Source organism: Chelonia mydas, chromosome 9, assembly GCF_015237465.2.
Source record: "Chelonia mydas isolate rCheMyd1 chromosome 9, rCheMyd1.pri.v2, whole genome shotgun sequence".
In the NCBI taxonomy this organism is placed as follows: Eukaryota; Metazoa; Chordata; order Testudines; family Cheloniidae; genus Chelonia; species Chelonia mydas.
In genome coordinates, this window is record NC_057855.1 from 74566974 (window position 1) to 74584052 (window position 17079).

Consider the following 17079-nt stretch of genomic DNA (forward strand, 5'->3'; position numbering starts at 1 on the left):
TTTGAGAAGCAGTGGTTGCTCAGGTGGCATTGAAGGGCCTGATTCTCTGATCCCTCTTATAGTTGAATGAGAAGCATTTTAGTTGCTTTTTGTCAAGTATAAGGTTGTATTTAGAAAATCCTCCTTTTTCATATGCTAATTGATGTTACTCATGGAAGTGTATTGTAGACGATGTGACTCATCATGTTGTGCCAGCATAATACCACTGCTATTGACCATTTGGAATCCTAATGTCATAATAATCCACCTGACAAACTACTCAGGTTGGAATGCGAGTGCTGTGTGTGCGCATATCGTTTCTTTGCAATGGATGCAATGCCAGAATGTCTGGCTCTACCTTAATAATAAGTAGTTAGGCCTGCTGTTTGGTAAAATGAAGAGACAGATTACAATATAGTGGGACAAGGTGGGTAAGGTAATACCTTTTATTGGCTTGACTTCTTTTGGTGTGAGAGACAAGCTTTCGAGGTTACACAGAGCTCTTCTTCCGTAGACTCATTTTAGCTGATGAAAATTTCTTCATGGCATCAGAGCATGTGGGATATAACCTATATATGCTTGCAGTGTTATAGTAGTAGTGTTGGTCCCAGGATATTAGTGAGATGAGGTGGGTGAAGTGATATCTTTTATTAGACCGACTTCTGTTGGTGAGAGAGAGAAGCTTACACAGAGCTCCTCTTCAGGCCTGGGAAGGCTACTCAGAATGTAAGATACATTGTATCACTAATAGCTATTTTCTAGTTTTCAGATCTGCAGTATGTAATTATGACTGTCCTCTTGATGTTGACCATAAAAAGGAGGTAGAAGCAACTGAGTATTCTGTGTTGGAAGAACAATTTCAACTGAAAACCTTAACACTGAATTTTAAATGCCATTTATTAGAAATAGCAAAAGTAAGACTGGCTTGGAAATTTCAGATGCTACTTGCTTGCTATTCATAGTGGCTAACGAAGAAGCTATTTGTTTGTTTTTGTATTGGGAAATAGGCTATCTTTATCTAGGAAAGGGCAATACTGAAGAAGAATGCAGACCATTTTCTTATGATGGGAGACTTGAATCTTACACCCCTGGGGTATGGAGTAAGCTCAGTTAATGTCGGGTCTTAATGGCACCCATTCACAACAGCTAAAAACTGAGCAGACAGACCTTGCAGCTATTGTAATGTTTCCAGGTTTTTCCACACCCCCTGTTGTTTAGGTTTTAAATGGAACGTGTTTGTAACAACAGTATGGGGTTAAAATGTCTGTCAAGTGAGGAAGGCCATCGTTTTTTAGCTGAGTAATAGATACTTTATGTGAAAAGAATAAACTGGTGTGGTGAAATAGAAAATGGTTCCCCAAACTGCACTCTGCTTACTCAAAGTACTCCATTGAAAACACTGAGGTTTGAGGGATTTTTGTTTCTTCCTCTCTGGCTTTCAGAATTTCAAAGTCAACATGTAATACTTGAAACTATAATATAAGCTATTGAGTTGGCTAGTGGCATGACCTTACTGGTCAATGTTCTTAACGTCCAAGGTATTTACAGGATTCTTTTAGATATACTGGGTGTAATTCATATTGAGTTTTAACAAAAATTGTTCTTGCTTGTCTGTGTACTGAGATATTTAAATATGAACTGAATAAATAAAATACTAAATGAAAAAAGCTCAGATGAAGAGAGAAGATTTTTTTCTACCCCTACCTCCAATTTTAGGAAAAATAAAAATGGCATGTGGTGTTTCATGTGTTTAGGTGGCAGCCAATGCACACATCCCTCCAGACTATCTTCTGAAAATCTGTGAGAGAATTGGACCCCTCTTAGACAAAGAGATCCCACAGAGTGTTCTTGGAGTGCAGACTTTACTAGGCGTGGGACGGCAATCTTTGCTAAGAGCAGCAAAAGGTAAGATTTGAAGTCCACATAATCAAGAAAGATTAATATTTAATGCAAAGTATCTTCTAAGTTTGGTGGTCTGAGGCATTTGCATACTTGTATGAGTACTCATCATGCTACTTTCTATGGTCAGTTTCTACGTTCTAGTTACAGAATTGCTAAAACACAACCACTAGGAGAAAGTTTGGCCTTCTCTAAGGCCAGGATTACACTAGAAAAGGTTTGCTGGTATAGCTGTAATGGCAAACCCTCCAAGCGTAGATGCAGCTTATGCTGGTGAAAAAGTGCAGTTGCTGATGAGGCCTATATTGGTTCTAGAAATGAAATAAGCTGTCCTGGCAAAAGCCTTTTTATACCAATTTAGCTGTGTTTACACTTGGAGTTCTGCCAGTACAATATTGCAAAAAAACCATTGCCCCTAAACAGCACCGGCAAAAGTGGCACTGGCCTGAGGCTATGTCTACAGTAGCACTTTTGTCGGTTAGGGATGTGAAAAAATGACCTTCCTGACCGACATACGTTTCACCAACAAAAGCACCAGTGTAGACAGCACTATGTTGGTGTAGAGCGACTTTTATATGGGAGATCTTATAGCAGTGCAGCTGCAGCAGTACAGCTGTGCCATTGTAGGGTCCGTAGTGTAGACATAGCCTGAAGTTGATAGGAGGTGTAGAAGAGTGATGTGTGCAACATCCAAACTGGACATAAGGGCCACTGCTTTGCTTGTAAGCCATCAGCTATTGTCATCCTGAAGAATGGGAGTCTTGAGATGTTGCAAGCAATGTGTTAATTATATCTCAGACTCTAGGTTACTTTAATATGAAATGAAAAAACCAAAACCATAAATTCAGCTTCTAAACCCCACCATATATTAGAAATAATCAGTCAAACTGTTAACAGCAACCCACTCCCCACCCACCCCCTTATTTTTCCATCATACCAACCATCCCTCCTCCTTCCTACTCCTTCAAAGTCTTTTTTAAAAAGATGAGCTTTGCATTATACCGTAAAGGTCAGCATATTTGAACTACTTCAGATCAAGGGGGAGAAAACTCCAAAATTGCGGGACTTTCACAGAGGATACCCTACTAGTAGTCTTATCTCTTGTAAATTTAAGGTACTATAGTTCAACATACAATAACCTGTGAGAGAGCTTTTCTTAGGAGAGGATACACATCGCCACTCAGCACTATGCAGGTTATCCCAAGCAAGTGTCCATAAAACCTTTATACCACACCAGCTTTTATTCTGTCTATGCGTATGTGGTACAGAAAAATTATTTTAGAAATATTCAATTATTTTAAAAGATGTTATTGAGACTGTGTTTAGGAGCCCTGTTCCTGTAAAACTAGTTTTGAATGTACATTACTAGATACATTACTTTGAATACTTGTGGCACCTTAGAGACTAACCAATTTATTTGAGCATAAGCTTTTGTGAGCTACAGCTCACGAAAGCTTATGCTCAAATAAATTGGTTAGTCTCTAAGGTGCCACAAGTACTCCTTTTCTTTTTGCGAATACAGACTAACACGGCTGTTACTCTGAAACCTGTCATTACTTTGAATGTAACTGTGCAACACTTAGAAGAAGGAGAATGAATAAATGTAAGACAGCTGTAAAAATAACATGTAATACCTTTTTTTTATATCTAAAAATGTCATAAAACTGGAAGAGCTGTATCTGTTCCTTTCATGGCTACGAGTGAGTTCTGGGTCCCACTGGGAAGCTGGGAGTCTCCTCTTTCATTCGGATGTTGTGCCTGAGGGTAGCTCTGCTAAACCATGGGATATCACTTTAAAATGGTGCCATTTTTCAGTACAAAAAAGCTGCCACAAGACCAGGGCTTAATCTTGCCTGATATGTGCCCTTGGCAGGTGTAATGTGGTGGAGAAATTCCATACTTGTAGGGAGAAGAAGAAGAAAACATTTCTGTGGCAGATTGATAAAACAAACAAACCCCTGTTCCAGTTTCAGTGTTAGAATAAATCCCAGGGCAGACGATTACTGGGCAGAGCTCAGATGAGTCAGTCAGAGATACAGGATAACTTGAAGAGCAATGTGATGAATTCATTTATTACAGGGAGATTTCTTCTATGTATTTGACTTTCTGTATAGAGAAAGTATATTGGCCTTGTGCCACTTGATGGGTAAACAATATCTTTGTTCTAAGAAGTAGTAGTTCTTTCCAGAATGACAGTTTACGGATCTTTTAAAGTTGCACTTGAGTAGTCTGGATAGCAACCGCAAATAGAGAGCTCACACCTTTGTTCTAGAAAGCTTAAGTTGCACTTCTATATATAATTATTACACTAAGAGAAAGCTATGATAGAATTTGGGTTGTACTTAAATATTCCATCAGGGTTCTGCCTGGATTTGGATACTCCGTGTTCATGGATTTAATGGTGATGCATGAGTCCATCCGTCAGGGGCATTAGTCTTCTGCTCCACAGCCCTTCCTCATCATAGAAGCTCAGTTCTCTCCTTCCAGATGGCCACTAATGGAAAATGCCCAGCTCTGGTTTCCGAGGCACTTTGTTGAGCAGGTTCAGAAAATGCACTATTGTTTCCATTAGAGGGAAGGCTGTCTTGAGGCCAACTGGCAGCAAAGTAGCTGGAGAACCTTAAAAGAAAATGGCCTTAATTTTAAAAACAATGTTTTAAAAGAGAGAATGTGGAAAGCATATTGCCACCAATTGAAGGAAACCAGATTTATTAAAACAAAAATCTTACTCACCCCCATTCCAAGTCGAAAGTATTTGTGTGTATTGTCTTCCAAATGTGTAATACACTGGGACTTTCTTAATGCAAATTAAGATGAAAAGTTAAGATTTACTTTTTTAGCATTCCTTCCTCATGTGAAGTTTATGAAATGTTGTTTTTACACTGGTAATTACATTTACTCTTACTCTCTCACAGTTCCCCCCCGCCATCAAATTTAGACTTTCTAAACCTGAGAAGCCAAGTAAATAAAGAGAGAATTTGAAAATGTTTCTCAGACTTTATCATGTAGTAAATACAAATCAGAGTTTCATCATCATTAATTTGTCTGAAACCTGACTCTTTAAAATGATTCAGCTGCATTTTAAGAAAACTGTGATTCCCTGTAGCCAGGCCATACTAGGAAGTCAGGGGATGAGTTTGTGTTGTTACCAGTATTTGGACAAATAGGTCAATTGGATGCAGAACCCACCTCTGCAGCTCTTTTTTATTTTTTTATTTTTGATCAACTGTTAATTTCATTGATCTAGACTGCAGGCATACGCTATGGAAGGGATCTGCATTTGCAGCTCTTCACAGAGGCCGACCTCCCGAACTACCTGTAAATTATGGGAAGCCACCAAATGTGGGTAAGTAATATCCCATTAAAATATAAAGTGTTTTGGATTTTATTCGTATCTTTATTAGCTTTTTCAGTTGAAACCTTTGTTATTAATCCAGACGCTACTTTAGGTTTTCATTTACATTTTCCCAAAAGCTTTTAATTTATTCTACAAGTGTTTTGCTTCTTCCATCAGTCTCTTTCATATGCTCTCTTGCTTCCTAATTTTTAAATCTGTGTGCGCGCACGCCTGTATATACATAAATTATATTGTTGTCCCTCTGCCAACTGGTGGTGGATGTCAGAGCCTGACTTGTCAGCATCCCTTTGGAGGAGAAATCAGTGATATGAAATCTGGATATGTTCTTGTTTGTTTAACCTATATATGCCAGTCCTTTCAACAGAGTTGGTCAGAAACCACATACAGGCAATTTCTTCTTCCAGGAATCTCAGCCAAAACACCAGTGCCTGGTTCTCGGGGAACACTTCTGCCTCAAGGATTGATTAGACAGATTAAGACAGAGCTGCTTGTCACAGCTCCCTCCAGAAAGAAACTGAATCACAAAACTAAGAATCCAAGCATTGTGTCAGACTGAACAGTGCACACATTAAAGAAAAATAACTTGTAAGACTATGTATAATAGCATCAACTGGTGGTTCCCACCATAACTATAAGACATGTAGGCATTGAACTGTTTAAGCCCTTTTCTACATGGGAGTGCTTTATTAGGTATACAGCTATAGTTATGTTGGTATATCCCCCCCCAAGCCTGCCGTGAAGATGCTTTTATTCTGATATAAACATCCCTTTTGTTGGTTTAGTACAAACACCTTCCCAAGTGATTTAAAAGGAATGCTAATACCAATACAAACCCTAATTTGGACACTCTTATTGTGATATAACTACATGGATTTACATTCACACCTTAGTCTGTGCTGAAAAAAACTTTCTCCTGTAGACAAGGGCTAAAACTCACACTAGCCATTGTTACAGCAAAGAAACCATCTTGATGGCTTGCTGGAGGACAAGCAGCTGCCCTCTGCGCACACCTTCTTTTATTATTTTATTGTTTTATTTTTCAGATGAGCACAGGCACACTTTTGTTGTCTACTGAGGAATCTGTTTGCTGTCATCCTCACTTCTTTCAAATAGAGCAAGTTGACAAATGAAACAGGGAAGACTTTCTAAGTTTCTTTAGTATCCAGTCCAATTATTACTGTTAATTTAAAATATCCAAAAAAAAAAATGAGTGTTTTTTCTTTTTTGTCTGTCTTCCTGCTATCCCTGCCTTAGCCTTTTTGGAAATTTTCCCCTTCACCTTCTTAGTGGGTTTCTCTATCCTCTACCCAAAGCTAGGACCCTCCCATCTGGGATTATTTTGATTTTCTTCTTCATGTATAGTAGGATGCTTATTCTTTGTTCCTACTGTCCCCATCCATTTTTTGTGTTTCTGGTCTCCCTCCCAAACTTTTTCCTCCTTCATTTCCTAAAATCAACATTTGCTGAGAATGAAACTAACACAAATTACTTGATTCAACATAGATTCATAGATATTTAGGTCAGAAGGGACTATTATGATCATCTAGTCTGACCTCCTGCACAACGCAGGCCACAGAATTTCACCCACCACTCCTGCAAAAAACCTCACACCTATATCTGTGCTATTGGAGTCCTCAAATCATAGTTGTCACTGAAACCCAGTCAGTGTTACTCTGCACAAGATGTGTGTCATATAAGTAACAGAACGACAGGACAGTAGTAATAATGAGACAAGGTGGGTGAGGTGATACCTTTTATTGGACCAACTTCTCTTGGTGGGAGAGAGAGAGAGAGATGCTTTTGAGTTTACACTTGAAGAAGACCTCTGTGTAAACTTGAAAGCTGCTCTCTCTCACCAACAGAAGTTGGTCCAATAAAAGATTTTACCTCACCTGCCTTGTGTCTCTAATATCCTGACAAATAATATGCAACAGTATAACATTTGTAAATTTTCCTTCTGTTGGCTAATAACTCATGTGTGACCCTGATAGTTAGAGGTCACAAAGGGATTATGGCTTTGTATTACTTCTCTGCATTTATTCTTTTAAACTAGCCTAGTAATGATAAGGCAACAGTTGTGTTAATGGATGGTTAATGGGTCTGATCTTAATCATTGCCATACAACTCTTATTGACGTAAATAGAAGTTATACATATGTAAAGGCTGCTGGACCACAACCTTAATTAGGTGATTCAGGTAATCAAAATACGGCTTGTTTTGGATAATTTGTATTATAATTCGTTAATCATAGTTAACAGGTCAAACTTGAGCCTTTCTTCATGGCTATTATGTCAAAGAGCTATATGTTACTTCTGTGACATAACAGTTGTAAAATGACTTTATGGTGGCAAAGAGCAGAATAGTTTTCTGTTTTTCATGGTTAATAATTCTTTGAATCCTTACTGCTTCATCTCTTGTCACTTCTGAACCCACCAAGAGAAAACTGTGATGGTAGTAGCAGCTGTTATGTACATTTTCATTTATTGTATAAATATTGATATGGTTACAACTTAAAGGGTCTTTTCTGCTTTCCATATGTATACATAACTGCTGTTAGGTGAGACAGGAAATGTAGTGTACAAGGTATACATAAAAAACAAACTCCCTGAAACTTGGTTATAGTTGAACTATATGGTCACTTTGGGATATGATTTCACAACAATTCCCACTCCTCCCATTTCTGAACTGTTCGAAGTCTCTTCTTGTATATAATGGGTTGTCTTGGGTATGATAGGTTGTAAGGTTTTTAAAGATGTCTTACTGTATGTTTATTAAGTACCAAGCAAACTTATAGCGCTGTACTCGGAGCATTCATTGAGTAATCTGCCATTCTTAATAGTTAAAAATCTTGTTGCTCAGAAGGCAAGATAAGTGTCAGTGTTACATACTTTGTAGAAAGAAAAGGAGTACTTGTGGCACCTTAGAGACAAACAAATTTATTTGAGCATAAGCTTTTGTGAGCTACAGCTCACTTTGTCAGGTGCATCCGATGAAGGGAGCTGTAGCTCACGAAAGCTTATGCTCTAATAAATTGGTTAGCCTCTAAGGTGCCACAAGTACTCCTTTTCTTTTTGTGAATACAGACTAATATGGCTGCTACTCTGATACTTTGTAGAATGGGTTGAATTCTGGTAAGCAAGCAGGTTAATATTTAAACCAGAAATGTCAAACTCCTGACTGCCGCTGTGACAGGTAGAGATGCTTCAGAATAAACATTTCATCTTAAAATTAACAAATTCCCCTTTCCCTCCATGTCCTCTTTATTTATTTAAAAAAAAAAAAATTCTAGTGGGTATGCTTGAGAAGAGAGCCTTCCAAATGTGAACTCATGTATTCCTGGCTTAAAGAGCTCAAAGTGAACTGGGGTACTTCACAGATCTTTTAAATAATAAGTTAAATTCTGAAGCCTAATGTTGCTTTGTGTCAAATTTCCAGTAACATTGGCACATAATTGTTTGGTTTGTTTATGAAATTCTTGTGGTTGTGCATACAAATTATTTACACTTGAAGATAGATAAATAAGCAAAGGGCAGAAATAGCTGGTGTAAAAGTGTCCAGTATCATTTTCCCCTCAGTGAGTAATATTGACTTCAGTAGTAACTTAACTAAAGTCGATAGTTATGCAGAAATTTACTAACAGATATAATGCTACTTCTGTGGGATTGGTCATGATTATCTCCTCATCCTTAGGGTGTGTGCTGCACAGCGCCTAGATCCTTTCCCTCCAGGTCAGGGGATTTGTGGGGAGTGAGGTAAGGCTGGGAATGATACAGATCATCATTTCTTTCCCCCACCAACCAACCAACCAACCAACAACTAGGAGAACTTGGGGAGGAAATGCAGTAAAAGTACTGTATGTAGTGCAGTTGTGTGCTCCTACACAGAGTGTGTTAGGAAACTCTTTGGTACAGGAGGGGGATGTATCTGGGGAAACTACCAGCTACAGGAATCATGCTGCCAGACTCTAGCTAGGGGCTTATACCACAGAGATGTGGAGTTTCCTTGTTGACTCTCTGAGACCTGTGCTGATGTCCTCTCCCCCACTAACAATTTCCATAAGGACATCCCCATAGATATAAATGCTCTTTAGTCTGCCCCTTCAGGAGGGGGAAATTGAAGCCCCCTTTGTGCCATCAAAATTGGGAGAGGGAGCTGTGAACTTTCTAGGGCTCCTGTGGGAATTATGGTGGAGGGAGGGTTGGGAGTTCTGACAGCCCTCTCAGGTGGCACAAACCTACTCCTAGGCACCTCTTACATCCTGCAGGAGACAGGCATCCTTTGTGCACACATAAGGAGGCAGGCAGGCTTCCTTTCTCTGTCCCATGTTAGAACTGTTCTTAAAAAAAGTTACTGTTGAGCATATGGATCAGTAACTTAAGGGTGAACATTATTACATAATCACTGTAAGTAGTACAAAAAAAAATTAAACCAGAGAATTCATAGTTTAACATCAATATACAAGAAACTCAATTGAATGTATGGAAATTCACTGTTAAGGTATCCAAACTACCTTAAGTCTGCCCACATAACAATGCTCTGAGAAAATCAGACACTCTGAAGACTTTACCTATCCATAAAAAAAGAACTTTGTCATATCAGTGACTACAAAGGCTACAATGCTCTATTCTTACAGTAGCTGTGCCAAGTTCAGCTCCTTTTTTGGCCATATGCCCAGTCCACAAAAGTATTTTGCAAATATTTCACTAGACAAATAATGTACTGAAGGCAATTATTCCCCAACTCATTAAGAGCCCAATCCCCTCATGTGTGGTAGTCCTAGTCTCCTTGCTAGATCAGGCCTTCTGATTGTGCTAGTTAGCCATGCAGGTTTCATGTCTCCATACAAAACGTCATATGCCCAGATTATGAAATTACAGTGCTTACATGAAAAGAACAAATATAAATGTGATGACAAAGCACCACACCTTGTATTGGAGACATGTATATATGGTGCTGACATTGGCGTTAATGTTCTGTGGCCCACGTTTTCAGTTCTCCACCCATAAGGAAGGGATCCAAAGTAGTTCAAGTATTTGTACAATTGAGCAACTGTTTCTGTATTTTCAGATTTTTATGTTTCAACCATTAACTCTCAATTTCTTGGGGGTGTGTATGTGTGTGTTTTTTTTTTTTTTAAATTGTGTTTATTTAAATAACATTCTTATAGGGAATTTTACACTTAAGTTACTAATGTGTGTTCTTGGCTTGGATCCTAGTTTAAGTATTTTTGTCTGGGAATTGGAATAATGTAAGTGTGTGTGTGTATCTATGCATTGAGGGGGTGGAACTAACTGTCAGGAAAAGCAAGAGAACAGCCACACCTAAAGTATGCTCCTCTAGTTTACAGGCAGTTTTTTCAGGTGGAAAGTTCATCAAAAGTTAATGCTGTTCCTTGGTAAGGTGAGGACGGTTAATATACCCTGTGGATCAGAGAATTCTGTCTACACAGCCACAGAGCTAGCTGTGCTGCCTTTGGGTGGGAGAGGAAAGCCAGGACATTCAGCCGATGGGTTGGCTTCTCCTTGGGATGTCCCAACATCTATGAGTTAGAGTATAACTTCTCCATGGATCTACAAGCTCCACGCACAAGGGAAGCTGTATTCTGGATTCCTTCTCTGAGAGAAGAATCCTCTCCCTCCCGAAGGGAGAATAACTCGGGTTATCTGTGGCATCAAACAGTTGATATGTTTGGGAGCATGGATCCCAATGTGTAAATGAATATTATGGCTGCAATGGCAGTTAATAACAAGAAGATTTGCTGGCACCTATATGTCTAAGTGATGAATCATTTAAGCAGCTAGAAATTAAGCTCTTGCCCAAGAGAACACTCTAAGGAAGCTTTTTTTTTTTTTTTTTAAAGGGTGAACTGGATGTGCTTATGTTCTGTCCATCATACCATCTGCAGTTAGAGAGAGCCCATCCTATGAAGGGGTTGCTACATGGAAATACAGTTTAAAAAGGTCCTCCCAGGAGAAAATAATTGTGGTCAGGTAGACTATTTGGCTGCTGTTATGCCCAATGTAGCATGAAGTAAAGCAACTAGTGAAATATGTTGCTAAAAAGGGCTGGTATGTTGCTAATTCTCTGTGTGGGAATCCCAGTTTTAAAGCTTTAGGCATTCTAAGCACAATAACATCATTGTACTAAAGGAACCAGCCTTCAGAAAGGCTTTTTGGAGAGTATGTGTTTGCGCATGTGTGCAATTCCTTGTTTGTTTTAATCTTCCACTGAAAGATGTGAGAGCTGGAATTGCATATTTTGGTTTGCAATTTATCTGAAAGAAGTAATTCACTGAAATATAAGAATATAGAAAACCAATCACGGCCTAATTTTTGTGTGTTTGTGGTATGCGTGTGTTAATGTTGGCTGCTTTTTTTTAAAAAATGGGAATCCAGTGTGCTGAACACTTCAGCTTTGCTAACTTCAGTACCATCGTCTTTTTGTTTAATGGTCCAATAATACTTGATATTTCTATAGCACTTTCTATTCAAAGATATCCAAGAACTCTACAAACATGAATATATTAAAGTTTCATGATCATCCACTTAAAGTAGGGAAGTAGTAGTATCTCCATGTTACATGTGGAGGAAGTGGAGGCAGAGAGAAATTAAAGGCTCTTTCACGTGGTCAAGGTGTGAGCCAATTGTAAACCTGAGAATAAACCTAGGATTATAAGGGGGGAGATCGAGCCAGACTGTCATTGACTTTCAATTGGAGTTCAGCACCTCACTGCTGTTTGTGCCTTTGAAAATCTCCCTGATGGTTGTATATAGCAAATGTGGAGGAGGGGAGGGGATGGTGCTAACATTTTCAAAATAAGTCACACAGATGCTTTTGAAAATTTTAACCTAACAAAATAAAGCATGTACTACTTTTCATAAAATAGGGCTTCTGGTGTATTTAATTTTAAAATTAATAGCACGGTGAGAAAAGGTTGTGGAATTTATAGTACAGGAAAGATATTGTGTGTGTGTGAGCATATTTTGACATGTATGTGAAACTTCCTGGTTCATGCTACTCTTAAATCTTTTAAAACTTTTATGTTAAACAAAACTCTGGTGCAAAGCCGTTTTAAATTGCTGAAAGGCAAATATGTTGTTATCAATCATTTCATTTACAAAACCCAAGCACTGAAAAGCAAGGAAGAGTGGTCATGGTTAAAGGACTGCACCTTTATACTGGTATGACTGTGCCCACAATAGGGAGTTGTACTGCTTTAACTATATAGGTTTAGAAACTGATATAGTGAAAATAGTACAAAAATAGTGTGTGTAGGCAAGCCCTTCCTATGTATGTACAGCACCTAGCACAATAGAACCTCTATGCACTACGTAATGGGGGGGAAAAGATACACTAATAGTTAAGGACATAATTCTTACATTGCCTACATAATAAACACAGTGTTCCCAGGTACAGTTAAATGGAAAATATCAGTTAATATTTTGGCATAGTACTAACTGTTTCCTGAGAAGAAAGTTGAATATGTATTTTAATAGGTAAAGTGTAAGTTGATAGATGGTAAAATTCTGTTACTTATATTGTGGACTTGTATTTGAGGCTGATCACTGTGTGTAATGTGCACTTACTATAGATAACTCTGAAGTAAAATGAATACCATTTTTCATCACTAATGTCAAAACACTACTCATCTAGAAAAAAGTTGTCTGATATGAAATAAATATTTCTTTATACTTGAAAACAATGTTTTTGTTGTCTGGACAGTTTTCCTTTGTTTATTACCTTGCTTCTATGTGTTTGGGATTTGTAAATGATGAGATAGGCATGTATATATACGGTTATATGCAGTGTTGTTGTAGCTGTGTTGGTCCCAAAGGGCATAAAGAGACAAGGTGGGTGAGGAGTATCTTTTATTGGACTAGCTAGTCAGTTAGCAACCTTAATTGGCTTCTGAAATGATGTGTTTTTCCCCCCAGGTTTTATAAAAGTCTTTCATAATCTTTTGTGTACATAGCTAAAGGATGATAAAATTAAACACAAATTATAAATGGGACAAACAGTTCACCAGATAATTAAACTAAAAGAGTGAGAGGTGCTAATAGTGGCTACAGAAGAGACCTTCGCCCTTCAACGGTCACTTGATAAGATAATCTTAAATTCATAGGGTATGTCTATGCTGCAATTAAAAACTCATGGCTGGCTCGTGCCAGCTGACGCAGGCTCGTAGGGCTCATGTTAAGGGGAGGTTTCATTGCGTTGTAGGCGTTTGGGCTTGGGCTGGAGCTTGGGCTCTGGCATCCTCCCACCTTGCAGTGTCCTAGAGCTCAGGCTCTAGTCTGTGCCCGAACAGCTACATTGCAATTAAACAGCCCTTTAGCCTGAGTCAGCTGGTACAGGCCAGCCATGGGTTTTTAATTGCATTGTAGACCATAGATTCCAAGGCTGGAAGGGACCGCTGTGATCATCTAGTCTGACCTCCTGTATAACATAGGCCTTAAACTCCCCCAAAATAATTGGTAGAGCATATCTTTTAGAAAAACATACAATCTTGATTTTCAAAATTGTCAGTGATGGCAAATTCACCACAGCCCTTGGTAAATTTGTTCCAATTAAAGTCATTGTTAAAAATGTGTGTGTCTTATTTCCAGTCTGAATTTTTTTAGCTTTAACTTCCAGCCATTGGATTGTGTTATGCCTTTCTCTGCTAGTTGGAAAACCCATTGTCAAATATTTATTCCTCGTGTAGATACTTATAGACTATAATCAAGTCACCTCCTAAGCTCCTTGAGTCTGTCACTCTAAGGCGTGTTTTCTAATCCTTCAATTATTTTCATGGCTGTTCTCTGAACCCTCTCCAATTTATCTACATCCTTCTTAAATTATGAACACCAGAACTGGACGTAGTATTCTAGCAGTAGTCACATCATTACCAAATACAGAGGTAAAATAAACTCTACTTCTACTCGAGATTCACCTGTTTATGCATCCTTTCTGGCCACAGCATCCTGTTGGGGGCTCCTTTCGAAGCCATTAGCCATGTATGCACAACAAAACCCTATCGAAGCTGTGATGACCAGACCTTTAGCTGGTGTAAGTTTGCCGATGCTGATAGACACCAGTTGAGTATGTGGTCCTGAATGTTGGTTTAAAAAATATACTGAAAACAATAGCAAATAAAGCGCCAAACCCAGGATTGGAACTCTGATCACCGTTTGGTTCTACAGCCAGTGCCGTGCCTGTTCCATTAGGCCACAGTGTTTCCCAGCCAAGTCACTCACCCTCTTGTTCCTTAGTTACCTCATCTTAAAAAAAAAAAAAAAAAAGGCCTAATAATAGTGCTTTTTATTTATTTAGTATTTTATGTAAATAGAACTTGCAGTACTCTACCAAAGTGTTATTAGTTGGTCTAAAAAAAGACATTTGAAGTAATTTTGTGTGAGAGGCACTGATCTAGGGTAGTGGCTCTCAACCTTTCCAGACTACTGTACCCCCTTCACGTGTCTGATTTGTATTGTGTACTTCAAGTTTCAACTTATTTAAATAACTATTTGCTCACAAAATCAGGCATAAAAATACAAAAGTGTCACAGCACACTATTACTGAAAAATTGCTTACTTTCTCATTTTTACCATATAATTATAAAATAAATCAATTGGACTATAAATATTGTACCTTCATTTCAGTGTATAGTATATGAAACAGTATAAACAAGTCATTGTCTATATGAAATTTTAGTTTGTACTGACTTTACTAATGCTTTTTATGTAGCGTGTTGTGAAACTAGTCAAATATTGTGATGACTAGTTTCACAACAGGCTACATAAGTGGATGTATCCCCTGAAAGTTGGATGTATCCCCTGAAAGACCTCTGCGTATCCTCAGGGGTATGTGTACCTCTGGTTGAGAACCACTGATCTAGGGGATAAGCTGTGGGGCTAACGCCTCTTAGATCAGGGCTATGTTCTCAGTTGCACCACAGATTTCCCATGTGTCTTTTTTTCTTTCTTTCTTTTTTTTTTCAAGTCACTTAGGGAAACTGAGTAACAGAGATTCCATCTGGAAAATGGCCCTGTGCTCCTTCTCAGTAGGCTGTGGGAAATGTATGTGGAGAAGCCATTTTATTGGGTCCTGGAGGTAGCTCTTTTCACTTGTGAAAAGTAGCCCAAGCCCGTTCAGAGGGTAATCATAAGTATTCTCTATCACCATATTCTTTTATTCTACATCACGTACTTCAATTACATCAGTCATACTTTATTTTTAAATAACAGCACTCACTTTGAAAATTGCTTCTTGCTACTGTTTTGGTGTTTGTGTTAAAAGCGATTTATTGAATGTGGTAATTTTAAAAATTAAAAATAGGAGCATCCATTCAGCTTTAAGGTGGTAGCTTCTTAAAATGTACAAGAGAGCCATTGTGAGTGCTCCTGTCTGCACAGGTATAAAGATTCCTTTTGTACTCTTTCTTGATCTTCAGGAATTTTTCTCTTATCTACAAAATGTAAGTTAAGGGTGGGGAAATTCTCCCTGTGTTTGTTGCTTTAGTGTTGTTCATCTTTATTGATGAATTACATGTTGACTTGCCTACAGCATTAAACACAGATGCTTCATTTTTACCCTTGACCCTTTCTTATTCTTCTCAGAAAGCCAGTGGTGGTTACACAACTAAAAATTTATCTTAAGTTTCTCTTTCCGGTTCTCCACTTTTCATTTATCTGGGTCTGATTTTGTTCATTCTTGTTTCTCTTTGATATTTCCATATGATTAATTTTTGCTTAATAACACAACTAAGCTGTTTCTTAGAAGGATGGTTGAATATGAGAAGCACAGAAAGGATTGTAATTATGGTCTGCAGCTTCCCTCCCCCCCCCCCCGATTAAAAATATGCTGACTTTATTTTTATTTTTGTGCCTTAATTTTTGCCAGTGTGAGCTGTTGTTCTTATTATTTGCATTAGAATAACCCTCGGAGGCCTCAGTCAGGATTGGGGTTCCATAGTACAAATGATGTACAGATATATGTAAAAAAATGGGATAGTCAGTCTTAAAAAGCTGTAGAATCATACTTTCCTACTAAACGTGATATATTTAAATTGACTTGAAACCCAGGCCAAACAAGGTCTTAGGAGATGATTGGGTTTTTTTGTTTTTTTCCCCCCCAGTAAATATAATTTCTGCCAAGCAATTAACTGGATATGGACGCTTCAACCATTTGTTCCCATCATCCAACTATCAACATATGAAGATGCACAAGAGGATTCTGGGGCACTTATCATCTGTATATTGTGTAGCATTTGACCGCAGTGGGAGGCGAATTTTCACAGTGAGTTTAAAAATTATAATATCTTGGATCACTGGATGTTTGTTTTTATATTTCTCTTGATGCCCTAAACAGCTTTTCCTGGCTTACAAAGAATGAACTTGTCATCCAGGAAGAAATAAAAACAAAGGTTATGAAAGGCTTAGAAATTCAACTCTTTCTACACTACCTCTCCCAGAATTTCCACCTTTAGAGTCTGTGTAGCATACTTGTTTTGTCTTTGTATTTTTTAGAACAGCTCACAGCATCAGTGGACAGGCAACTGAAACTATTAGTCAACTATCCACTTCCCTACATAGAACTATAGGAGAGTTGCTTACAGCTCAAAGCTCTGTGACTTGTATCAGTAAATATGTGTTATATTTACCAGCTTTCTTGCTCACTGGTGCCAGATTCCTTTGATATTCTGGGGTTTGGAAATACTTCAGATGCGTCTTACTTGAGTGAGTTTGATTTGTTTTTAAACCGTCCACGGAAGTCCCTCACTAGCCTGCATTTTGCTAAGCTACACGCTTTGAAAAACTGGCAGTCTTTCCCTTATGTCTTATTAAAAACTAGATAGCAGAGGC

At 38.3% G+C, this 17079-nt stretch overlaps 1 protein-coding gene across 2 annotated transcripts in view; it reads left to right on the forward strand.

Moving 5' to 3' along the window:
- The window catches only part of BRWD3 (bromodomain and WD repeat domain containing 3), an 87575-nt gene that overhangs the window by 6710 nt on the left and 63786 nt on the right, over nt 1–17079 (forward strand). For both annotated transcript variants that reach the window (XM_037908960.2, XM_043522808.1), the window contains exons 5-7: nt 1734–1884; nt 5126–5224; nt 16353–16513. In XM_037908960.2, the coding sequence (XP_037764888.1) occupies nt 1734–1884; nt 5126–5224; nt 16353–16513 (411 nt within the window). The remainder of the gene's footprint in view (nt 1–1733; nt 1885–5125; nt 5225–16352; nt 16514–17079) is intronic.